Source organism: Harmonia axyridis, chromosome 2 (assembly GCF_914767665.1).
Source record: "Harmonia axyridis chromosome 2, icHarAxyr1.1, whole genome shotgun sequence".
Classification (NCBI taxonomy): domain Eukaryota; kingdom Metazoa; phylum Arthropoda; class Insecta; order Coleoptera; family Coccinellidae; genus Harmonia; species Harmonia axyridis.
Genome location: NC_059502.1, coordinates 31518781 through 31546464, shown reverse-complemented (window position 1 = coordinate 31546464; position 27684 = coordinate 31518781). Strand labels below are relative to the sequence as shown.

At 33.1% G+C, this 27684-nt stretch overlaps 2 protein-coding genes across 14 annotated transcripts in view; one reads left to right on the top strand and one right to left on the bottom strand.

Moving 5' to 3' along the window:
- The window catches only part of LOC123674263 (potassium channel subfamily T member 2), a 777909-nt gene that overhangs the window by 136635 nt on the left and 613590 nt on the right, over positions 1–27684 (top strand). The gene's annotated exons all lie outside the window — the stretch shown is intronic.
- The window catches only part of LOC123674267 (probable RNA-binding protein 46), a 71405-nt gene continuing 47473 nt past the window's right edge, over positions 3753–27684 (bottom strand). The window contains exons 6-11 of one of the 5 annotated variants that reach the window (XM_045609242.1): positions 26146–26244; positions 25690–25821; positions 7850–7903; positions 7656–7802; positions 6146–6193; positions 3756–4521 (exon numbers count right to left, since the gene is read on the bottom strand). In XM_045609242.1, coding sequence (XP_045465198.1) covers positions 4456–4521; positions 6146–6193; positions 7656–7802; positions 7850–7903; positions 25690–25821; positions 26146–26244 — 546 coding nt within the window. In that variant the 3' untranslated portion in view covers positions 3756–4455. Of the gene's footprint in view, positions 4522–6145; positions 6194–7655; positions 7803–7849; positions 7904–25689; positions 25822–26145; positions 26245–27684 lie in introns of all 5 variants that reach the window. The other 4 variants (XM_045609243.1, XM_045609246.1, XM_045609244.1 and 1 more) reach the window with 4 other exon arrangements.

Sequence of the window (27684 nt, the reverse complement as noted above, 5' to 3'; positions counted from 1 at the left end):
ACACTTCAGTTTAAACCATGAAATTTTTCGAAACAAGTGGATTACGACAAAAAGGACCACAGATAAATGATAACAATTGGAGTATAAGAAATGAGAATTTCATGGACATTATGAGCGAGATATAAAAATTGGGCATTTCCATTTAAAAAACAGGGTGATATCGTGTTTCACCATTTTCGGAGCAGCCTGTCAAAATTAATTTGAGCTTATGTGCTAAGTGGTGTTGATTCCGTCAAAATTTAAATCATTCTACTAGGCCAAAATTTATCGACCGATCGAGCACTATTGACTTACCATGTACATATTTACAACTGAAGAGAATAACAAATATGTACAATTACTCAATGCTGACGTCATCATCATCTAGGCCACATTCATTAAAAATAAGCAGAGGTAAGACCCCCCACCCCCCTGTAGTGCTTATGTAATACTAGAACGGCCCCTTTTTTCGTTTACAAACTTCGTTGAAAATGAAAAATTATTATACGTGAGTGGAATTGTTGTAATCGTAGATCCTCTAAATACAGAATGATTATGTTATGATGTGAACAATAGTAAAACAATTGTTAAGCGTCCGATTCAGAACTTCACTAATTATATTACAACTAAACCCTCCTCCTCTTGACAAGATTGCCTCGAGGCAAGCACGTTGAAAAACTCTACGCGTTCGAATTGGGGTACGAAAACCAAGCAATAATTATCTTGCCAGGGGCGGATTTCTTCCTTGATATTTTGTCCATCTTTAACGCACGCTTGAACTAAACTGAGTAAACAAATCACAAAACTGTCGCAAAAGATAATGTGGTACGAAATCTCATCTTTCTAACGCCATGTAGTGGAACCCGATCGGAGCTATCTATTGGAAAAAAAATATAAGGGCCATGGCAACGGTTGGTGGCTGGTGATGAAAAGTGGATAACTTCCGACAACGTCAAGCGAAAACGGTCCTAGTAAAAAAGCGGTGAGCTGTCGGAAACGGTCAGGAAGGTTTTGTTGTGTATTTGGTGGGATTGACAGAGAATTATTTACATAAGCTGCTCTCCTAAGGCACAAATATTGACTCGTAACTGTACTGTCAACATTTGGACCTTCTGAAGGAAGCAATCGCCCAGAAGCAACCAATAGGAGAGGAATTGTGTTCCATAGGGACAACGTAAGGCCACATACATCGATAGTGACTCGCCAGAGGTTCTTATGCATCCACCTTATAGTCCGGACCTGGCCCCAACTCATTACCTCTCTTGCTGTCCATGGAAAACAATTTTGCTGGTGAGAAATTCGTTTCAACAGAGGCTCGTGAAATTCGAATGTCTCATTTTTTTGCCAATGGCGACTAGAACTTCTATGAGGGAGGCATACACAAACCTTCAAAATAGCAACAAGTTATAAAAAAAACGGCGCATATTCGACCGGAATCGGATCATTCCAACTGTGGTAATTGAAATCTTGATTTTTATGCAAAAATAATAATTTTTTTCTATACCTCATACTTTCTTGAACCCTAGTTTTCTCATGAAATAAATCTACATATATTCATGAAATTGTTTGAACTTGTGTTTCGTACTACAAAAATTTTGGAAACTGAATTTGATATGATATACTAAAATACATCTTTCTATAAAAAAAAAACACGTGTCTCGATAGGCACCAACAAAAAATTCCGCTATTTTGCTAATCGATATGAGTCGTGACTTTCTATGCCCCCCCCCCCCCTCAGACATCGTCTGGATCCGCCCCTGTATCTTGCTGTCAGCAATGAAAAGTAAGATAACTTTCCTGAAATTCATTCCAATAGTCGCACTAGGTACCACCGATTGAATCTCTTATCATTGTTGCAGGGAGCAAGCTCAAGACAAGAAATTTGGTAGATTATCGTTTTGCGCATATGATCAAATGGTTAATACTTTCCTACAATTTTTTTAAATGTTTTTTATGAACGAATACTCCTTGTACCCATGGGCAATAATCATAACTCCCTCCCAAGAAAGCATGATGTAAAAGTCCAATATTGAACTAGCGATATTTTTCTTCTCCTTCCATCGCTCCTAAGGAATCAACTCTTTACATTACTAAATAATTTTCACTCTTGAAAAATATGATTTTAATTGAAGGATGCGCAACGCACAGAGGGCTGTCCTTAGCCAAAATTTATTTTAGAATTTGTGAGAAGAAAATGATGTACACGAGGTGTAAATGAATAGATGAATTTGCCCGTCGGATACAGGATAAATCACGAAAGGAAAATGTAAGCGAGTTACCATTTTCAGAGTAAGATCAGGGTCCAAATATTTAAGTTCGTTAATGGGTAGAACCGATTGAATACGACTGAAATCGTTCGATAAGGAAATCAGACAAAATTGTTATCGCAACATTTCAACATTCCAGAATATAACTCTCAGATTGTACTATATTTTTATGTGATAAAGAAGTTCGTAGACAAAATAAGTTTTCCAAAAATTTCTTCACAACAGTGAAATATGTTCTAACTTTTAGAACCACATGTTATTAATCGTAAAACGTACTGATTTACTCGCTGAATAGTTTCGACTCTTCGGTTCTTCCAAGGAGGATCGAAGAAATGTCAAGATACACGACGGACAACCAGAACAGAACGGAATTCATAGCAAGAAAACATAGCATCATCTATTTGGAATTTCTTGAAATTTCATTAACCATTCAAAATAGATATGAAGCTATACCTTTCAAATTTCAATGTTTATCGATTATTTGGTGTCGATGTAGAATGTCACACTCGAATTTTTCAAGCATGCATTTATCATTTTGATGTCTTTCAATTCTTCCAGAATATTGTACTGATCATTGAGTAACGTTTTTATCGTGTATTTTGCGGGGTGTTTGAATGATTGTATTGTGATTCCACATTTGTGTGCGAAAGAAAGAATTCAAAATATAAGGTTCATGAGGAATATCGTGAAAAATTATATGAATACTAATTCGGAAAAATGCGTCAGTACGTATTCACTTTTTGATTATCTGCATCATACTCGTGGATGACAACTCACAGAAACTATCAGTGGCTGTCATTTGTCATTTGGGGAAACATTTATTGGAATTTCTCTATTTCAGTATCGTAATGAGATCATCACAGTTCTAAAAACAGTGCTGTAATGAACTCAATACAGCATCGTTATCAAGCTATATTTTTCGTTTTGTGGTTGTCTCTACTGCCTTCCAATCCTATCATATTGCAACAAACGTCAATAATTGTCAAATATAATGTATAATTTGGATAGTGTGAAATGATTTGCAGCATTATTCGCAATTTCTCTTGATTCAGGTGGTGTAAAATCTATTTCGTCATTAATTCAAAGCGTAAATTTAAATTATTTGGGAATTCAAAACGTACGATTCAAATTGAAATTCTCTAATCTGTCAATTTTCGTAACAGTCACACCAACTGCCAAGATACAATACAAAAGTCACTAGGATGTATAATTTGAATTTTTCATTGAATTTCGACAATACCTCACATAGCTTGACTGAAAGAGACAAAATATCGTCTAATACTCGTTGCAGAAGGCAATTCCAACACTCTTGCGTTCGAAAACTCGCTCCTTCGTCGCTCGTTTTCGAATTTCGCATTCGTGTTGGAATAGGAGCCCATTCTGCAACTTGTTTTAAAATATACTATTATTCAAATGAATAAATTCCAGCTCTTATAGTTATGAAGTAATTAGGTCCATTACTTTATTCCAGAAATAAATGTGTACCATGCTTTGTCAAATGAAACAGATATTAGTTACAAAAATTTATTTCAAGAACGGTACAGAAAGAATACACTGAATGACAATATGAAAGAAGGTAACGAACATACAATATTTATAAACATTATATTAGATGAAGATAAAAATATTGAATAAAATAATATAAATCATTGACACATTCTTTTTTGTATGATATCTTATATTCAGAAAAATGTGTCAGAAATGCGCTTCTAAAAAATGTAGGTATATCGGTGAAGAAACAAAATTCATTTTTTAGAAAGAAATTCATTGCGTGTAAATTGTTTATATAAAGTAATTCGAAGAGTATATAATGTGATAAACATAGAATTCGATCATCAGGAAGATTAAATTTCATAGAAATTATATTGTCGGAAGATTAAATGAATCTAGCAGTTCTACATTGGTAGCAATTGCTTGGAAATAATAAATATTTTCCTATTTATTGATAATTCGAGATAACATCGAAAGAAAATTGAATAAAATCGAATAATAAATCCAAATAATTCATGGTATAATAATATTCGAAAAAATATATTTTTAGTGCATAGAAGAATGGGTCAATGATAATTGGAAAACAATGAAAATGATATATAAAACTTTAAAATAGACAAATACAACGCAAAGGAATGAAAGCAATTACGCCTAGAAAAATTTCATAAGTAGAACATGAATAGAATATAATTAAAAAAATGTAAATATTTAAACATATTCAGAAATATTCGAAAAGAGGGTTAAAAACAGATGGAAAAGCGTGATTCTGGACTACAGGAGTGCTCTGAAATAGAAAGTTATCAATAAGTGGTCTGATATAATTAAATAAACTAAAGCGCAATTAGTAGCAAATAATAATGAACTCCAATTTTCACTATTCTTATAACAAGACTTTCGTCACACTGTTGTTTCGACAAGTTTATAGTTTTTAATCTCATTATAAAAGTTTAATGAGTCTTCTTGATGAAGGATATTTAATATAAATCAAATAATTTGACAACTTTGTGTCTAATCCTTCACAATAATATATCTGTATGATATATTCAGTTTATTTTAATAAACTGAATATATCATACAGATATATTATTGTGAAGGATTAGACACAAAGTTGTCAAATTATTTGATTTATATTAAATATCCTTCATCAAGAAGACTCATTAAACTTTTATAATTTGATGTAATCATTTATTGATTAGAGAGTCAGTATCAACCAATTGATAAATTTAAAATTTCTGAAATTGTTTATTCAATTGTAAATGTCGATTTGTATATGTATTTCAAAAGAATAACAATGAGGAAATCTATGACTACCTTAGGTAATGGCTTGTTCTGTGAATCCTCACCAGAGCAACCGATACGTTTAGTTAGTTTGTAGTTTCTTACTTGCAATTTTGTTGAGGTAGATATACACGTGGTAAGTTTGTAAATTTAATAATTCAGTTGAACTATAAGGCACTGATGAGGAAAAATTGTATTATTAAATACAAAAATTCCGAAACGTACGTCTGTCTTTATGTTAATTTAGTTGTTCAATTTATTAACCGTTTGCTCAATTTGTACAGTTTTAGTCATTTTGAATTTTTCTTTTGGTTGATTATTGAATTTGTCATTTTTAGAATTGGAATATATTCCAAGACAAAAATAAACTGAATATATCATACAGATATGTTATTGTGAAGGATTAGACACAAAGTTGTCAAATTATTTGATTTATGTTTTTAATCTACACTGATTCTCTATAGAATAGACATCAGTTCTTGAACAGTTTTTGTTACGCAAAAAAGGAACAAATTGAAAAATGAGAAGTTGAATTGTGAATGGATTTTCAAACTTTCTGGGGACAAAAGATATGTTACACCTGCTCGTTAGTTATAAAATTTCAAAATCTACATGTGTCACAAAGTACGTATGAAAAAAACTCATAAGGTGTATAGTACTAATGAATATCAGAAGTTTCAGAGTTGGAATTGGAACAAGTATTCCATTAATAATTCCAAAAAAGCATAAGATATTTTTTTGATGCGACTCAAAACTTGTATGCGCTCACAAGATTTTAATCTATTCTAATTTGCTGTCTGTTTCAACTTCTTCAGTTTGTCAAGCAAAATCCCGTTATTTTTTCAGGTGAAAATTCAAATTTTAAAATGTTTGTGACTGATTTTCTCGAAATTATTCAAATCATTCGCTACTTGATAAAATTGACGCTACCTATTTTCTTCATGTTAATTACAGTTTTTTCAGTATATATAACCGAAACAATCTCAGAGATCCCCAACAATCCACATTTTCGAAATCAACAAAGCATTCAGCACATGGATTTTTGGTGTCAAATTTGAGATTCCTATTTATTGCGGGAGATCATTTTGATATCAATAAATTAATGAATTCGCAATGTGTTAATTTCTTACCCTTCCAGAGGTGATCATTGGTGCACCAGATTGTTGCGGATAACAAGGCTGCAAAAAGATTGAAAAAAAATATTCAAACTATGATTATTAATGTAACAAAAGAGTTAAGTGAATAGGTCCTCATAGCATGAATAGAAAAAATCAAGATAAGCATTGGATTGTCATCGGAAGCTATTGAATTTTCGTCTATTCTTGCGACCTTGGAGACCTCAAAATTGTATACAGGGTTGGGTTTACACTTTTGAAACGGCCTAATGTCAAGGGAAGATTATACTCGTACAAGTGATTTGCAACAAAAAATGTCATATAACACATGGTCGAAATAATGGCGGTTATTATTCAATTTAACATTTCTTGATTTCACGGAATTTACCACTTTTTTCCATAAACCCAATTATATCTTATTCATTTCAGCATCCTCATAGAATTTGATCATATATTCCGAAAGAGCATTGAATTTGCCTTAATATGAGAAGTCATGAGTGGCAAAAGAGTTTTACTGACGAGTGTGGTGAGGTTGTGAATATAAATATTTTGAAGAGAGCGAAATAAGTCGTATCCCTCCAATCATTTTATGAATGAAAAACTATTAATGAGAATATGTTTTCTTTGCAGTAAAAACTTCTTCATTTAGTAGGCTTTCGAACGGCATATCAAGTTTTGTGCTAGCTACTTTCCAACTGCTGTAATATCATGGCTAACGTGATGACAATGAAAAAGACGCAAATACTCAAACTTTCCTTTGTTCTATTTCGAAGCTGCATATGATTGGATATTGCAATAATTTTCATAGAAATACTTATTTCTATTATGTTCAATGTTTCATAAATAAATGAATTGAATTCCTGTTATTTTTACCGAATAAAAAAATGATTAAACCAAATAAGTTCAACTGTCACCTGCTTCTCGAATTAGCCATTTATGTAAAAAAAATATATTATCATTTATAGTTTTTCATTCATAAAACTATTGGAAAGATACAACTTATTCCGCTCCCTTCAGAATATTTGTATTCACCACTTCACCATACTCGTCAGTAAAAATCTTTTGCCACCCATGAGTCATGACTGCTCATATTGAGGCATATTTAATGCACTTTCGGAATATATGATCAAATTCGATGAAGACGCAGAAATGAATAAGATATAATTGGTTTTATGGAAAAAGTGATAAATTCCGTAAAATCAAAAAATGTTAAATTGAAGAATAACCGCCAACATCTCGACCATGTGTTATATGACATTTTTTGTTGCAAATCATCCTTTGAAGTTAGGCCGTTTTAAAAGTGTACACCCTGTATACAAATGAGACGTAATCCATTTTTGTTGTCAGTTATTTCATGTGGATATTGATTTCTGATGATTCGATACTCCTTGTTTCTAGTGACGCAATCAATACGGAATTTCGCAGAACACTTGATATTATGCCACATAACTCATAGAGGAAGAAAACTAAATGCAAAATTTGATCTAGATCGAATCAAAGTTTTGGTATTATCAAATGAACCTACCTCTCTCGAAGTGAACATAGTTGTGTTGCGGAAGAATGGTTGGTAGAATGCGTTTCTGCATGAGGAATTTGGATACATCACATCGTTATATTTAGATCTGTCAGATACAACCATAGGTGGAGGTGTAGCCCTTTGCTGAAAAATATTCTGATGAAGATGCTAATAATGGAATCAAATGTTTAGAGAATACTCACCCTAGTTGGTATCAGGGTGATTGGAAGTCCAATAAGTGGATTACGATTTGGTGGCTGAAAAAAGATATATTTCGAATAAATATGTCGAAATAACAAGCCGATTTGAATGCTGACATTATGCTGTTCTTCATTATATTTTGAAGAATATTTTTTGTTTGAATGATAAAAGACTTATTATAACCGGCCGGCGTGAACTTGGCAGCCACTTTTCAGGAGCCGAATCATTTTTTCCGGGGAGTTCGTAGAAATTTCGAAAAATTCACAAGTGTAAACTACCCCTTAGACGGCCTGCAAATCAATGTGCTTCGGATGTTATTCTGTGGCTATTGAAGAGTAAGTATTCCAAATATCATCTTGACTAAATATTTTTCAATGTTTCATTCGTGAAAATACTTGTATGTACCTCGTCGTTTCATTGATCAGCATGATTCACGTTAATCTATATATAATATTATTTTGTGCATTGAAATGTCATAAATACTTGATTGAAGTCGTTCAAGTGTACTCAAAAATGAAATTCTTGCGTTGCACCCCAAAAACAGATCGATCCATTAGTTTTAATTTCTACCGACACCACTGGTCGTTTGGCTGCTGGAATTAATTCGGCTGCTGAAAAGTGGCTGCCAAGTTCACGCCGGTTTTATTTGATCCCTTTTCACCGTTCAAATACACGTTACTTGATTCATCATTATATGGGGTCTTTTTTTCGCCTTCGCAATACATTGATTGAATATATAATGGTGAAATAATATATTTCATTTCCAACAAATATATAAATAACTTTGATGGCACCTTTAAATGAATTTGGAAGGCTAAATATATGGACACATGAAAAAGATATAAAAAACAGGCGATTAACCGTTACAGATTTTGGGAATAGAATTGTCAAATTTTATGCAATTTTTGATCCAAAATATAAACTAAAAAAAATATAATTTAGATTTTTTGAGATTCATATCTCAAAAACAGGTTTTGTTCGGTGTAGGCTTTGTTACTGTGTCCCTCTCCTTTAGGCGCCCACAATTGGCGACTGATTGGAAGGTCTCCCGTAAGCAGAAAATTTCTTTTCCAATACAGATTCTTTATCACCTTCAGATGAGATCGACAACTTGGAAATAGAATATGAAGAAAGTTGTGCTTCGTACATTATTTTGGTACAGATGCTTAAATAGGGACTGTCATGGTAGAATTTAAAAGATGAGGTTCTATAACTGTCCACCTCGATTACTAGACCTCACAAAATTGATATTTTTCTGTAGAGATACTCTAAGGCTTACGATATAGTGACAGTATTTTGTACAAACGATTCTCAAAGAATGTCTCTTGTCGGCGCTACCTTTTCCTTCTCTTTTTCTTCCCAGTATTGATAAAAGGTAGTATTCCACATTGTCACAAATGTTTCCGAATAAGCCAACAACTTTTTATTTCAGTTTTTAGAATTTCAGTGTTTTTCTGTATACTCCTCAGCAATTATTTGTTCCTGATTTTGGTAACATAACTCATTTCTTTTTTCAATAGCCAAGATACAGGCTGTTGAAAATCTATAAAAAAATCACCGATCCGAATCGGAAAAGATTCGGTAAAAGAAAAAAGTATTTCTTTTGACCTAAGGATTCTACTGTTATATGTACAGCTCAAAGATATAGTATATTGTGCAACAATTGGGGAAAGTTCAACTTTTCTCACGAGTGTGGATGTTTGTGGCACGAGCCTGAAAAGCGAGTGCAATTGCTTTGAATGTGCATACATCAACGCTACACCACATTTTGCATATATCTGAAACTGCATCCCTATAAAATTAGAATTGAAATCCCAAGATGTCATTCAGATTAGAATTCGTAAACCAGACAATAAACGCTTACAAACTTTTACTAATATCTTGTTATTGGATGAAGCTTATTTTCATGTCAACTTCCTCTACTGCAGTTCAGCCATTACGAAACGCAAGCATGAGAAACTTCTTCATCCGGCAAAGGTGATCATATAGATTGCAATGTCATCGCGAAGAATTATCGGCCTTTACTTTTTTGAATATAAAATAGCGCGTGGACTTGGGATAAAAACATAGTGAAGCATCACACCAAGTAGGCATCAGAGGGCACATAGTGGGGTATCTACGAGAGCGGTAGTAAAAATTATAAATCCACAGTCGGAGTAAGGTTGTTGGAAATAGGAAATAGTGGATTTTTCATTTTTAATGTTTGATGCGATGCTTCACTATATTTTTACCGTTACTGTAATTTCAGAGAGTTATGTGAGGATTTTAGATGAGTTTATGCTGACTGAACTGCGGAACTTTCGTGGCTATAACCAAGGAACATAGTTCCAGCAGAATGGAGCAACTTCACACATGTCCAATTTGTCACTGCAACGAGTTCGTGAAAATTTTCCAGATAAATTAATCTCCAGGAAAGGCGACATTCATTGCGAATGATGAGATAACTCTCGAACGAAAAAATTTGGAAACTAGATTTTCAGGGGAAGATTCGGTTCTCGAATAACGCGGTTGAGTTCGTTAATAGGCAAAACAACTTAAAATTCAATAAATATGGTCGTTCAGAATTTTATTGCGATCTGAAATTTTGTGGTTCAATCGATATTGAATTTTTCATTTCGGTGTAGAATCATAATTCCAGGCTTCATCGATTTTTTACATATAAACTTTATATATAACGGTATATGTATATTATACAGGGTGATTCACCACAATGGCCTATTGGACGTTTATGGAAAACGGAAAACACAGAAAGAAACTTAAATTCGATGTTAGTTAGAATTTGCGGTTTTTCCTCATTTGAAGTTCTTCCTCGATAACTGTTAACAAAACATAGGGTTTGCTCAAGTAGAATTCACTGAAATAATAATAAATATAGGTTCTTATTTAAAAAATTCGAGGTTTTATGAATTTGAGTTGTCCAATGATCTTCCCTGTACATTTTCGATCGAAACCGCAAAAAGTCTTATAATACTACGTATTTGCAGAATCGGAAATGAGGAAGGTTTTTCGAAAAAACTTCTTCTGCAGAAATATCAAAAAAAATGTCCTCGTCTCCACCATTTCTTTCATAAGAATCCCATTAACTCATGACCCGTTGAGTTCATACCCAAGGAATAGCATATTGCTGAAATTGCCATCGAAAGAACTATCTAATAATTCGATAATATAGTGGGTGTGCCATTTGAAATAAGGAAGTAGAAATCTGTTTCCGGTAGTTGTAGAGATCTGAAAATATTTTGGGGAAAAAGATCATTGACGCAAACCCCAACACGCATATTTTCAGAACAAAATTAGTTTTCCATAAACGTCTGATAGGCCATAGCGGTGAATCACCCTGTAAAGGTATTGAAAGGGGGAAAAGCTTACCTTTCAAACACTTATTCATAATTTTTATTCTTATGCTTTCATTCCCACAAAAATAACAAAAATTGTTCCAAATAAATGATGAAACACATTGTGTTGAAAATATCAAAAATATCATGTTATTCTACATTTTAAGGGCATTTCATGGCAGAGAACTTTGACTTCAGTTTTGTTCAGAGTGCAGAATTATAAGTAAAAAATCTTTTTTAGTGCAAAAGCTCCAACTTCACGTCAGTACTTAATTAATTTTTTTCTTCAGAGATTGACGCAGGTAAGTGTTATTTGAGTATATGAAAGTCAATTGGAGCCATAACAGAGAATATGTTTTTCTTCAGCATAAATTCGTTCACAATCATAGCCTTGAGGAATGATGCGTTAAGGTGGTGTAAAATTTATGATTTTTCTTTCCACAAATCTGACCTTTCCACCAAATTGGCTCCCTAGAAAACTGTAAAACCTTCCAATAACATTCTTTATTTATATTTAATCCACTTCGCTTCTCTTCAATGAACTTAAAGCACGTTTGATGGAATCGAATCACATTAAGTCTTTGGCAATATTTTTGGCGCTTCAGTACTTAAAATTTCGTTCCCAATGAAAATTCAAGACTGATTATCGTCCATCTTCCGTGAGAGGGCTAAATCATATCACGGTATTGAAGATGAATAAAATTTTAAATTATTTTCGAGAATACCGTTCATTTTATTTCATTTTATATTTCGCTGGGAACTTTCAGTTCGAAACAATATGATGAAACCCAAAACAATATGTCTCAATCCCCAATATAATCAATTCTCATGCTACGATCATCGATTGTAGCAGACCTAAAAAACTATCAACTTTGGGAAATCCATAAGTATGGATAAGGATCCACATGCTTCCTTTTCACATATCGAATGAATTTTCAGAAGTTTCCTGGAATATTGAAGTGAAATATATATATATACATCGCTTATCAGTAAAAGAGAATTTCACTCAGAGGCACCATCTGGCAAAAAATATTTCTTTATTGGATTATACGAATATACGAACAAAAACGTGCTGGAACTCCTTGAACATAGGGATATGTAGGGTTATTCGAATATAACTGTCTCATGTACTGATGGATATATGAAACGTCAAGTATTTATTTATTAATGATTTGCCTCATCATTTAACGTGCCTGTTGCTGACACTGTTTGCGGATGACACTTCGGTTGTCATTTCGGCCCGGAGCTGTGGGGAATTACAAGTAGCTTGTGAGACCCTTGTAACACAATTTGTGAATTGGTGTCACTCGAATAGGTTGATGTTAAATGTAGATAAGACGGTATGTGTTTACTTCGGCCTGAAAAATTTCGAGAGGGGTAATTTGAGAATTCGTTATATGGAGGACATCATTGTTCCAAGTGAATGTACCAAATTCCTGGGTGTCTATATAGACCGAAATCTAAGTTGGACTACCCATGTTGATTATCTCTGCAAAAAACTCAACACCACTTTTTTTGCAATACTAAGAGTTAAAAATGTACTTCCTGTTGGTTCACTATTAGACATTTATTATAGCCTGGTTTATTGCCATTTAACATACAATATTATTTTGTGGGGCAGCTGTGTAGATATCTCAAGAATCTTCATCGCACAGAAAAGAATAATAAGAAAAATATTTAATTTGAGTTCTCAAACAAGTTGTCGGCCAGTATTTAATGCAAATAGGTTATTGCCCTTACCTTGCATTTATATTTTGAAATGTCTTGTGTATGCAAAAGAAAACGAAAAAAACTGGACAAGACTATCCAGCAACCATGAATACAAGACCAGGAATTCACAGATTCTTTTAGTGCCTAAGCACCGAACTCACAAATTTGAATGCTCTCCACTTTATCAGAGCATTAAGTTATTCAATCACTTACCATCTTCTGTGAAATCACTGGACTCACGTAAATTCAAACTCTTCAAGTTCAATTTCCTTTACTTCATAAAGGAAATTTTGTTGAAAAAATGTTATTATTCAGTTGGGGAATATTGTGTTGATATTTTGTCTTAGATTTAAGCTTCTATGTAATTTTTTTTTTTTTCATGTTGACTTATCCTATATACCTTTTGTATGGTGTCTTAATGGATGAATAAACTTATTATTATTATTATACTTAGTATTCTGCACAATAGTGGAGAGAGATTGATCAATTCCAGACAAATGTAGAGAAATATTCTCAATTCGATAGATTGATCAGATGCAACAGTTTATGATAGCTTTTCGTATATTACTACGACAAGCTATCATATAAACTGATGCACCTGATCAATATATCGAATTGAGAATATTTCTCTCATAAAATGTAATGGCATCATTCATACGTTCTTTTTGTGGAATGAATCCTAATCGTATTTGGTATTACTGAAACCAATTCGGCACTAGTTTGCTCCGAAGTAAGCTCTATAAATAATTGTGTTGTCATTTTATCAAAAATCATTTCAGACTGAAGACAGTTTTTTTTGTTCGTCTGAAACACGCCAATCTGTTAGCTCGATGAGCAGGGTGAAGAATAATAAAGAAACACTGATCAAAATTAGGGATGCGCCGAAGCGGCTTTTTTGTGATTCGGCCGGATACTAAGCAGCCGAAGCTTCGGCCGAAGCGGCCACCGAATCGATTTTATTGATACTCACTCGCTCTGCTCGCCGAAGGGGCTCCGCCCCTTGGACCCCGTCACTATGCCGGTAGATCCTTCACTGGGTATCCCTCTAGAAAATAAAAGATTTTTTTCGGAAACCTTGTATCGTTAGCTGATTTCAGACGATTCACTCGGTATACTATGCTGATTCTAGGGTGGAATTCTATATGATTTTTTTTCCTAGAACATACCGTTTTGCCCTTGCTCACATGAAAATATTTGATGCAAATAACTTTCCATGACGACAAATCAAGGGCGGTCCTAGCCTTAAATTTTGAGGGGGTTCGCCGTTATGAGCTTCGAATATTTCTATGGGACCAAATCCCAGATTATACCGATATCAAGCCTTACCTCTCAAAAATATTTATATTTAGATATTCATATGAATATTTATATAAGGCGTACAACTTTGCGTCCGCCGTTTTGCAATAGATGGCTGTAACGGTAAGTGGTAGTAGAAATAAATATATCGTAGATGTCATACAATAAGTTTAGGTATTTGTGAACATAACGCCATTGACATGTTAGTCGATTTGTGTCTGCATCATAAAGTTATTCACGATCAACCATGTTAGCTTACGAGCCAAATTCTCGTCATTTGCGGGAGGTTTCAATTTTCTACTAAAATATATAGTCAGAACGATATTGGTGGAAGAACGTACCAACGATATTGTTTATGTTTAGGTTTAGTTATTTTCTGGTACATCAGTAAAATGGCTTGTTCCGTTTGATTAAATAAATAAAGAAATAGATGAGTGGTTTCAACGCTTCAAGAATGGTGATTTTGATGTCGAAGACCAGCATCGCGGTGAAAGAGAGAAGTTTTTTGAAGATGCAGAATTGGAGGCAATAATTGATCAAGACTCATGTCAAACGCAACAATAATTGTAGGATCAATAGGAGTGTCACTAAAAGCCATTTCAAAACGCCTGAAAGTCATAGGAATGACTCAGAAACAAGGAAATTGGGTGCGGTACGAGTTAAAGCCGCGAGGTGTTTGAACGACGTTTATTTACTTGTGAACAGCTGCTTGCAAGACAAAGACGGAAGGGGTTTCTGCATCGGATTGGGACTGGAGACGAAAAATGGATTCATTACGATAATCCCAAGCGCATAAAATCATGAGGATATCCTGACAATGCTTCCACATCGACGGCCAAACCGAATATTCACGGTTCTAAGGTCATGCTCAGTATTTGGTGGGACCAGCTCGGTGTAGTGTATTATGACTGAAAGAATCACAGGCGATCGTTATCGAACGCAATTAATGCGTTTGTACCGAGCATTGAAAAACAAACCGTCGCAATACAACGAGAGAGAAGATGAATTGATTTTACTGCATGACAATGCTCGACCCCATGTTGCGAAAGTAGTCAAGATATACTTGGAAACGTTAAAATGGGAATTCCTACCCCACAACCCTACCCGACGTATTCTCCAGACGTTGCTCCCACGGACTATCACTTGTTTCAATTAATAGCATACGGCCTGGCTGACCAACACTTCCGATCTTATGAAGAAGTAAAAACTTGAATCGATTCGTGGATCGCTTCAAAAGATGACCAGTTTTTTCAATTCGTACGCTGTCCGAAAGATGGGAGAAAGTAGTGACCAGCGATGGGCAATACTTTGAATTATAAATGTATAACCAGTTTTTTACAATAAAGCCTCGAATTTCGCAAAAAAAGTTGTACCCTTATGTATTTGTTGTATTATAATACCATTATCATTGTTTAAGGAGAAGATAGTTGGTTACTCGCCCTGCAAAGGGCATTGGATGTGCGTATGTGGCGGTACCTATTAGAATTATGTGGCAAACTCAGAATTTTTGGGGTCCATCCTAATGCGCCCTCTAGGCGGCTATTTCTATAATCATTTGTCGGTAAAGAGGTTTCTACATTGGGTACAAAACTTGACGTGAAGAGTAAATAATCGGAGCCAAGTAAAGTAGAAACACTTCGATGTTTATGACCCAGGTTTCGAGCTTGGGATTTTATTGCTTTGGTCGTAACGGGGTTTGTTTTTGTTATCGGATTTCGCTCATTCTTACATACAGTTAGAAGGCTTCAAAAAGACGGATTTTCAAGAATTTTTTTCGCGCAGACTATTCAATTTATTAATTTGAAAATTGGTGTACATATTATAATAACCTTATAATATATTAACATATTTTTTATTTGTCAAAATAATCTTCGCGAATGTTGCTATCGCCCAGGGCCCCCGCAACCGCGCGTGCAACGCGTGCACCGCACGCGGGCGCCACTCTAAAAGGGCGCAAAAACCTCTTATAGACCGCATGAAGAACCGATGGACCAAAGGATTTCGAAAAAGATTCTTTCAAATGTTTTCAACAATATTTTTTCCAAACTTCTTTCTTGCAATTTATACAAGTTTCCGAACGTCGCAATCGGTATGAAATAGGCAGATATTGGTTTACAAAAACGCATACTCGATGCTAATCCTAGGGCATTTTTTGCGCCATGTGCTGCACACAGCTTAAATTAAACTGAAAATGATACTGCTAAAGGTTTCAAATGAAACAGTGGACTCTTTTGATATTGTACAAAAACTTTATATATATTTCACTTCATCCACAAAAAAATTGGAATGTTATGAAAAGCATGATCCTCACCTCAGTTACATCTAAAACCCCAAAGTGATACTAGATGGTCAAGTACAATTGATGCTAAATTTTTTCCATTGGAATATGTAAAAATAGCCTTTTATTAATAGCAGAAAATGATACTTTTAACATAGAAACTAGACATAAAGCAAGTTCTCTTTTATTGAATATTCATTCTTTTGAATTTATTTGAAGTATAATAATTTCTTATGATGTTTCAATCCAGATTAATATTGTAAGCAAAATGATGCAAAGTGTAGCGATTGACATTAAAGTGTGCCAAAACTATTTGAAGAATTTAATTGATCATTTCAAAAATTATAGGGATGATAATGTTCTCGAGGAAAAACTTGCGGAAGCTGGAAAACTAGCGGCTGCTCTTGAGATAGATCAAGGTTTTTCTCCATTACAAACAGTAAGACGAAAGTATAAACCAAAATTGTTCGATTATGAACAGACGGATGAGGCACCTCAAGATCCAAAAATCGCTTTTAAAATAAATTTCTTTTTGAAAATGATTGATGAAACACTAAGTTCCTCAAATAGTAGGTTTGATATGATATCTGATTACGATAACGTTTTTTGTTTTATTTGTGATATTCTTAAATTAAATGAAAAATATCTATTAAAATGCTGTCATGCTTTTCAACAAAAGCTAACTGATCAGGAAAAAAAAGGCTGACGTGAAAGAAAATGATTTATACAACGAGATAAAAGCCCTAAGATTATTTTCATTACCTGAAGCGAAAATCCTCTACTATATATTTTTGAAAATAATCTAACTTCTTCTCTACCGAATCTTAGTATTGCCTCAAGAATCCTTCCCACTTTACCTGTGTCTGTTTCTTCTGGTGAGAGATCATTCACTAAATTATTAAAAATAATTAAAAACTATTTGAAGTCCACCATGTCATAAGAAAGATTTTCTGGATTGGCAATCTTAGATAAAGAGCAAGAGATACTCGATAAAATTGATTGATTGATAATATGAAAGAATTTGCAGCAGCCAAATCTAGAAAAACATCCATTCAATTTCTGGTTTGATCCTAATTAAACGTTTATGCCTTTATAAATAATTTATAGAAGAATACAACTTAAGTTTTGAAACACATTTGAAATGTATTATGTTACAACTAACACCATAAAGTTCTTAAGGCAATGAAGCTTGCTGATAGATTTTCAACCATTCTACAATAAATTCTTAACAAAACCTAAAAAAAAATTTTTTCGATTATCCAGCAGTGCTTTTCTCCACCTCCCCCCTTTAAGGGGCGCCAAAATATGTTCCGCACGCGGGCGTTGATGTCCCTTGCGGGGGCCCTGCTATCGCCGATCTCCTAGAGCTCCGCAAAAAAGACCAATTTTGCGGTGATCACGATATCTCTGGACCGGATTATCTGAAATGAAAATCGTGAAGGGAATGTATGATCTGATTTGCGTTTGAAAAGAAATACTGTGATTGGAGAAAAATAAGTATAAGACTATTTTTTAGTTTTTCGAAAAGAGAATTTTAAATTTAATTAATTGATTATGTAAAATTGTTATCAGTGAATAGTTTCATGTCAAGGTTATCTACCTCAAATAGGTAACTAAAATATTGGAATACTGCCAAAAGAAAAAGAAAATTTGATTTAAAAAAACTCTTCTCTTTTTTGTGAAAATCTCATTTGTTTTGTGATAGGACGTGACTGTTTAATTTATGAATATACATATAAGACTTTTTCAGCTGAATATTTGATTCAAATTATATCGAATTTTGGTTTGCAAAGAGATTTTTCATGAAAAATAAAATTATAAAATTCCATATAAGTTTCCCCTCTCAGATCGGCGTTAAGCATTGAATAATATTGCTCAGGGCCCCCGCAAGGGACATCAACGCCCGCGTGCGGAACATATTTTGGCGCCCCTCGATGGGGGGAGGTGGAGAAAAGTACTACTGTATAATCGGAAATTTTTTTTTTAAGTTTTGTTGAGAATTTAGTATAGAATGGTTGAAAATCTATCAGCAACCTTCATTGTCTTAAGAACTTTATGGTGTTATTTGTAACATAATACATTTCAAATGTGTTTCAAAACTTAAGCTGTATTCTTCTATAAATTATTCATAAAGGCATAAACATTTAATTAGGATCAATCCAGAAATTGAATGGATGTTTTTCTAGATTTGGCTGCTGCAAATTCTTTTATATTATCAATCAATCAATTTTATCGAGTATCTCTTGCTCTATATCTAAGATTGCTAATCCAGAAAATCTTTCTTGAGACATGGTAGACTTCAAATAGTTTTTAAAAATTTTTAATTCAGTGAATGATCTCTCACCAAAAGCAACAGACACAGGACGCAGGTAAAGTGAGAAGGATTCTTGAGGCAATACTAAGATTCGGTAGAGAAGAAGTTAGATTATTTTCAAAAATATATTGTAGAATTTCAAGAGGATTTTCGCTTCAGATAATGAAAACAATCCTAGGGCTCTTATCTCGTTGAATAAATCATTTTCTTTCATTTCAGTCTCTTTTTTTCATGTCATCAGTTAGCTTTTGTTGAAGAGCATGACAGCATTTCAATAGATATTTGTCATTTAATTTAAGAATATCACAAATAAAACAGAAACCGTTAACGTTATCTACTATTTAAGGAACTAAGTGTTTGATCCATTATTTTCTAAAAGAAATTTATTTTAAAAGCGATTTTTGGATCTTCCGTCTGTTCATAATCGAACAATTTTGGTTTATACTTTCGTCTTACAGTATATAATGGAGAAAAATCTTGAGCTATCTCAAGAACAGCCGCTAGTTTTCCAGCTCCCGCAAGTTTTTCCTCGAGAACATTATCATCCCTACAATTTTTGAAATGATCAACTAAATTCTTCAAATGGTTTTGGCACACTTTAATGTCAATCGCTACACTTTGCATCATGTTGCTTACAATATTAATCTGGAATGAAACGTCATAAGAAATTATGATACTTCAAATAAATTTAAAAGAATGAATATTTAATAAAAGAGAACTTGCTTTATGTCTAGTTTTTATGTTGAAAGTATCATTTTCTGTTATTTCTAAAAGGCTATCACATATTTGAATAAAATGAAACTTTAGCATCGATTCTACTTGACCATCTAGTATCACTTAGGGGTTTTAGACGTAACTGAGGCATGGGCGCCCGCAGAAATTTTTCTCAGGGGAGGCAAAATGAAAATTATTGAAAAACGACCAGGCGTCCATGATTGTCGTAGGCGACATCAGTATTCCGTTTCTTTCTATTTCTGTATTTATATTTATCACCAGCGTCTACTCTCAATTTCAAAAGATCATTAAAAGTGGTACAGGGTGGACAAAATACAATAGTTTCGTGTGTGCTCATTAAATAACGCATAACATTCTTTATTAGTTAAATTAACAATATTATTAAAACTTTTCACGAAATTTATCCGGCAAAAAAGTGACTATACTTTTTTCCCGGATATATGTATAATCTTTACACTCACTTTTTTCCCGGGAAAAAAAGTAATTTCGAGAAAGTTATATTTTGTTACCTGTCAACAGAGATAGAATGTCTAATTTTTTTCCCGTGCCAAATTTTTTTTTTATTTCAGTCTGAAGGTAGGGCGACGAAGCTTTTAAAACAATATTATGACCAAAAATACGATTCGAACAATAGCTCTACCCTCAGAGTAAGAAGTAAACAGTTTACTTCTTACTCTGAGGCTCTACCCTTTTTCATGCAGCTAGCCGGCATGCGGCAAGGGTAATAAAAATGTATTGCGGCCAAGAGAATTTCTTCCGATGCCTGCTCGACGACAGAAAGATGAATAAAGATTGAACAAGAAACGCACTAGAGACATCTGTTGTTCACCATACCCAAAAATTAATACTCGTCTGAATTTTCAACATTGCACATAGGCAACCCATCATGTTGGGCCTCTTCCGGAGTGGCGCCCTCTAACGATATTGCCCAATTTCCTCCAATGATATTTGAACCGAAGTAACTAACTATCTTCTCCTTAAACAATGCCATTATTTACTTATCAGGGTTTCAACCATTCAGGTAGAAATTTAAAAAAAATTACATTGTTTAATAAGAAAAAAGAAGACAATTGGCAACTACATCACAAAATCTAATTTGGTCTTTAAAACTTTGAACCCTTTGAAAACCTTGTAATCACGCCGTCCTCGTCAACATCAATGTCCCTATAAATGTTCAGGAGGACAAAATACTCCATAAAAATGGAAGCAAACTACTGAATCTTATTATTATCCTCTATGATAGAAAAACTTTATTCAAATCAACAGAATTTTCTCACACCAAAATATCACAGCGATATATATCGATATTTTACTCTTACATATTTCGATAGTGTCAGAAAATATCGATACAATATATAGATATCGATTATCGATAGTTTTCTGACCTTTGCCCATCCCTAGTGTGGATTTGCCGAACGCAGTCATAACCATAAACAAAGATTTCTCTATGATCATAAGTCACACGCATGTCTTAAAATTTTGTTGAAATATAAATCGTCTATTGTATTCTTTAATAATGAATAAAAAATAACCGATATCAACCAAATTCTCAGATCTCATTTTTCCAGAAATGGCAATTTCTTTCTTTGAAGAATTTGGGAGAAATGAATCATCAAAATGTGAGCGTCAGTCTTTCAAGAAAGTTATTCATGCTTATAGGTTTGTAAAAAATTTTTAGAGAATATTGAATAATAATATAATCCCAACATTAATAATTTTAAATTAGCACATTTCTTCTTTATAGAGACATGTATGATGCATAAGTCCAAATTTAATTGATGATTGGGTGGGAAAAATTGACAAAAAAAGTTTATGTTTGTTAGTTAAGTTGTAATCCTTTTTATGGTCCTTTTTTTTGTTTATTTAATAGTTACAATAGACAATTGTTAGCATATTTTTCTCTGAATTTCAACTTTGAAAGAAAATTTGTCGTTTTATGTCTTGCCGATGAAAATATTGATATTCTTGTAAGTTAATTCAAAATGAATAATAGATATATTTTAAGGGCTATCATTCCATTGGATATTTACTTGTGGGCCCTAAAATGAAGTTACATTTATTCAATTGACTCATTAATAGAAATACTTCCTGAAATAAAGAAATTGCATTCAATGTTTATTTTCAGTTTTGACAAATATTGAATTTACATAATCGTTCGATAAGATCTATGAAAAGACCTACAGTGAGATTTTTGTTTTAGGAATATTCAGTATAGCTGTAATAAACAAACTGAAAAGAGGCAGAATGAATAATAGATCTACCTTTCGGATACCCATATCTGAGAAATCAGGTTATAAGAAGTCCCTCATTTCCAAGGTTTATCAATACATTTTTCAGTTGAGCAGCAAATTATTCTTCTATTCCATATTTTGTGAAGAAATACAATATAATTGCAACAATTTGAAGGACCTATTGGAAATTCCTGACGAACTAAGGAGTTTTTTAGTATCTGAAGATTGTATTGATGCTATGTTATAGAACGAGACTTGTGGCTCTGGGTTTTACTCAGAAGTGAATTAAACAGGGCAATTTATGTCCTATATAGTAAATAAAATTTTGATAGATGAAAGTTTCAAAAGATCAACAATTGATCATAGTATTTACATAAATCAAAAAATAACTGGCTTACTATTGTTGCATTGTACATGGATGACTTTTTTGTTTTAACTAATGTTAATTCTGAATGAATTTTCTGATAGAAAATTTTATGATAAAGAAATTAGGGGAAGCTAAAAAATGATAAGGGATGAATATTACTAGAAATTATGGAAAAGGTAGTAAAGCTATCGATTATATTCTTCAAATATGTATTGCAATAATTCAACATGTCTGATTGTGAACATGTGAAAACTAAATTGAATTTTGATTCAACATAAGAGAGTTGTAATGATGAACCATATAAGAAATTAATAGGTTTATTAATATCTTCAGCAGTATTAACTAGTCCTGATATAGCATACTCTGTTAATTTCTTGAGTCAATTTAATAATTATCTCATTGTTGAACACTGGAAAAGTGCAAAACTCATTTCAAGATACAAAGATCATTGTTCAATTTTTACTTCAGTCAAAAGGAACTGAGTATTTGAAATCGGTACTAAAATTGTATCGGCCAATACTATTGACCCATATGGGTCAATAACTACATTGACTTGATTTTTTCAAATGTTAACTTTGGATCTGAATCAATGAATAATTTAATTCTTACCAAAATGAAAAGCAATGAATAAATCAGTAGGATAGCATTTTTGAAATGGCCATATAGCACCTATTCCTATAACGATTAAAAGATTGGAAACTTTAGTGAACAAATAGGTAGGTATCAACATTTTTATACAAATTTGATCATTCATTCATGACATGGAAATTTTCAATAAATAGTTGCTTTTTAAAGTATTTTATACCTTCATTGAATTGCTGGAAAATTGATACCAATTTCGAAAGTGACTGCCATGTTAAATTCTTCATATACTGAATGATCCTTCAAAATTTATTTCTGTCGTAACATTTTGACTAGTATTTCAACTGATATATTCCATACGTCATTGAAATCAATATCTTCAAAGTACTATTCGAAAGACTTATAATGGAATTTAGAAAAATATGTCTTTCTCAATTTCATAGTCATATATGATATGATGCATAAGTCCAAATTTAATTAATTCACATCTAAAGTGAATGTTATTTTTAGAAATATTCAGTATAGCTATAATAAACCAACTAAAAAGAGACATAATGAATAGACTTGCCTTTCAAATACCCATGGCCTATGTTACCTCATAAGCAATTACCTACAATATCTTATCTTGGTGAAACCTTTTTGAGAAATCAGGTGATAAGTTTGAGAGTCTCTAATTTCCAAGGCTTATTAATACATGTTTCAGTTGAGCAGAATATAATATAACAGGGTATATATAGTTGAAATTATTAGTATGAAAGATTTGACTTATTCATTATAAATTCAACAGCACTGCACTCAAATTTTTCAAAAACGGAGTGGTCACTTATATTTTTGCACTCCTCTGTCGTAAAAGTGTATATTTTAGATATTCAAAAAACTCATGGAAACTTGACTGTTATCTGACTAACTTGGCTCTTTTTTTCCAGTAATAAAGCCAATTGTGAATTATCTATAAGGAGTCTTTCTATCTGTTTAATACTGTTTCATAGTAGCATAACTTTTACTCCAATCCAAGACTGAATTGATGAATGAAGCTTCTGTTCTCTTTGGTAGTTCCATCTTCTGTCGCAATAAATTCAAATTCTCACGAAAGGAAATGTAGTTTTATAGATTGTGGAAAATAAACGAAAAATTCCTGAAATAAAGTAACATTCATCCAATTAATTCCAAATAATACAAACCCTTCAAACAAACCTGAATTGAGGAAAATGCATTCGATGATATAAATGTTCATTTCCAAATTTTGACAAATATCTATCGAATTTTCGATTCGCCGAAGACTTTGCATTTTATCTGTCGGCATTTATTTAAATATCGAATAACAATTTTGGAAACTGCAAACTTTTTCAAGAACTTTCATATATCGAAATGGAATATTTATTATTAACATGACACTGACAGCCAAATTGTCCACAGATACCACAGAAATATGGGACTTGAAATGTCAAAATGATCCGAAACACCCCGTATACTCGAAAAACGCGGGGAGAATCGAAGGTTTGGGATTTTTCCCGGGATCTCCAGACGATTTTGAGGGGGGTCTTATTCTTGTCATTTTTGCTCTAGATGGTCCCGTTTGGGCTGTGATTTTACGTTTAAAGTTTGACGTATATGTGCAAGCGGTTTTATATATACTTAGATTAGAAATACAGTGAATAATAAGCTCATTGGTACTGAATATATATTCTCTAGCAAACAAACAACTAACAACTTTTACCAACACCACCCCTAGATATTTCAGAATTACAGTTAATGCATCGCGCATATTTATTGTCATCACATAGCGAATAATATTTCCAAATATCACTATTCTTTTTAGACATTTTACTTGTAAGTTTGTACAACTACCGCTCCCTTCGAATTTCAAACGCGAAATGAAAGCACAATCAAAGGGCGTCTGGTCTGATGCATTCGATATGAGCGAGTCTCAACACGTAATTGTATCTCGTCGCTTCGGCCGAATCGAACAACTGCTTCGGCCGAAGCCGAATAATTGAAAAGTAGGCCAAAGCGGCCGGATACCGAAGCCGAATTGATGCTTCGGCGCATCTCTAATCAAAATGTTGATGTCAATGATATCAACTGTGAAGACGTCGATCAGCTTGTTCTGAGCTTCGACTAGGTTATTCTATAACCGTTATTAGTTTTGACTACGTTGTAATCTTCCTAAAATTTATTCCTCTGAAAAATAAGGCCGACTTTCTACGAATATTATATTTCATTTCTAACGAAAACCTAATTGATGAAAATTTGTCCGTCCGTTCTAGACATGATGAACCGAGTGATGAACAACCTAACAAAGGATATATTTCACGTGAGAGATTGGGTTTCAAAAAATAAAATAACAAAAAGACGTATCGATATGACAGATAAATGGATTGGCTCACTTTTCAATTCACATAGGTTATGTCTCAAAAAAACGATAAAAATATCCCAATTATTATAGGTTGTTGAATTAAATTCACAAATAAACTAGTTAAGAGTGGTTTATACGCGGCATTCTCGTCATCGGCTAAAGTTTAACAACTCCTCTCTCCTCAGCGTTCTTGAGAGCCCACCACTCATAAAGATGAGTGAACGAACCAATCTCAAACGTTCCTCTGATTTGTCGTCCTCTTCTACCACATGCAAGAATTCGTAATACGTTTTTACGTCTTTATTTTTTATTTTAGAAGAATCTTTTTTTGACAATACTTATTTTTATGTGAAAATTCATAAAACAATGTTTGTTCGGCAAATTATATATCAAGCATATATTTATTCTTCAATAAAAAATTCGTCTAATTTTTTTTCCACTATAAAAAATTAATAATTGAGGAGTTTCCGCAATGACGAATTATTTGAAATGAATAATAATGAAAACCTCTTATAAATCGATGGTCTCTAGTGTCCAATAAAGCTCAATAATTTTTGAACCAATCACTCAAACAGAATGAAACTTATAAAAATAACTAAAAAATTATAGAATAGATAATGGAATAAATACAGTATTTTTACCTCTTCTAAGCAGGTTGATGGCTGGGGTGTAAGGGCCCTTAGAGTAGTTGGAGTTCTAGAAAAATTAGCGATTCGTTGGGAGATCATGGGAGGCTGTTGCATTTGCATGCCCTCAATTTTTCTGATGATTTCCTAAACAAAAAAAAAATTCATACATATCCTAGTTCCTAATATGAAGTAGAAAAAATTGCTTTTTTCATATTAAAAATAAATCTTGGAGTACTCATTTTGTCTGGATTGTAGGTAGCTAAAAAGATCTTTAGATAATGGAGCGTTATTCATGCAAAGCAAAAAAAATAATATTTTTATATTATCAATAAACTAGGAGTTTTTTTTTGTTAGGATTGGTTTCAAAACATTAACATGAAAAAGCATTGGAAAAATTCATGGAAACTTCTCAATCAAATTTTCTACATTACTCTTTCAATATTTTATTCTGATATTGATCATACTCACTGCTTCACAAGACAGATTTTCAGAATTTCTGTTATTATATCTCATTGATGCCAAAGAATTAAGAACGGCAGTGTCATTCTTAGGTACTGATAATGTCATCTGGAATATGAGAAAATAATAGATTTTGAAAAAACTAAATTAGATATTTGGAAAAAAAGATTAAACATAAATCTCATGAGGAAAGATTGTATAAAATCCAGGTTCAGGATCTATTCTAAAGGAATAATAATTTAATAGGAGTTTTGATGGAATGTTTTCAGAATCAAAGATTCATTAGGAATAGGTTGCCTTTTTCGAGGAAATGGTAAACCTATACAAAAAAGGAAGGGAAAGTTGCAACATTTTTTCCGATAATTCTTCGATATCATGATAATGATAAAACGAAGGGAAGCAAAAGTGTTGTTATATATCCCTGAATGATTTTCCACCTTTTGAAAACACCTTATAAATATCATGGACTCATCAGAAGTAGTTACTGATTGTTATGTAGAAACAACTATTCACGAAAGTATTAAGGACCAATCTGGAAAAGTTGCGAATATATTCTCTGCAAAAATAGTGTACTAATGCGTCAATCTGAAAATGAGCAGCATTGTTCAGAAATGACGTTCAAATGATGAAAAATACAAAAAGAAAAAGAAGTACGATTTCCAAGTGTGTAATATCATACGATATTAATTAACTATATGGTTAATGTACCAACATAACCATTGTCAAACAGAAGATTTCCACCCTTATTAGGATCATCAGTACCGCATAACTCAACCCAAGATGACGAACAAATGAAATAGCATGCATCTTATTGAGTTATGCGGTACTGATGATCCCTAATAAGGGTGAAACCGGTATATCGCTACTTTTCCTTGATGACATACATTCTCCTTGGTTTACTTTCGATTATGATTCCTATGAAATAGAGTGGAAATCTTCTGCTTGACAATGGTTATGTTGATGGCATTTTTGTTGATACATTAACCAGATAGTTAATTAATATCGTATGATATTACACACTTGGAAATCGTACTTCTTTTTCTTTTTGTATTTTTTATCTTTCATTACCAAGTGCAGGTGTTAGCCAATTATATATTATTTATTAAAATCCTTTTTGTTCTCAGCTTGACACCTAAGGCACTCATCCATAACTTTGCAAATAGCACAGATATCACATTTAACATCCCAGCTCCACGTAGCAACTGCATTAAATTGTTTCAAGGTGAACATTTTCTCTTGACTAATTTCTTTTTAATCATTATAGTTTTCGTCCATCCTAGAAATTTCTTTCAAATTTCTAAAATCCAAGGTTATAATGCTAATAAAACAACCCAAGCCAGTCCATTCGGTTTATGGAAAACTCACTTTACTTCAATATTTTGAGTTTGACCGTCTTAGATTTCACTAAAGCCTTCGACCGGTTTCGCCACCGTCGTCTCATCTACAAACTGAAGCATTTAGGGATTCGAGGTAACTTGCTTTCTCGGATCGAGTTCTTCCTCAGTGGGAGAACGTTCAGGATGAGAGTTGGCGTTTTTTCTACTCTAG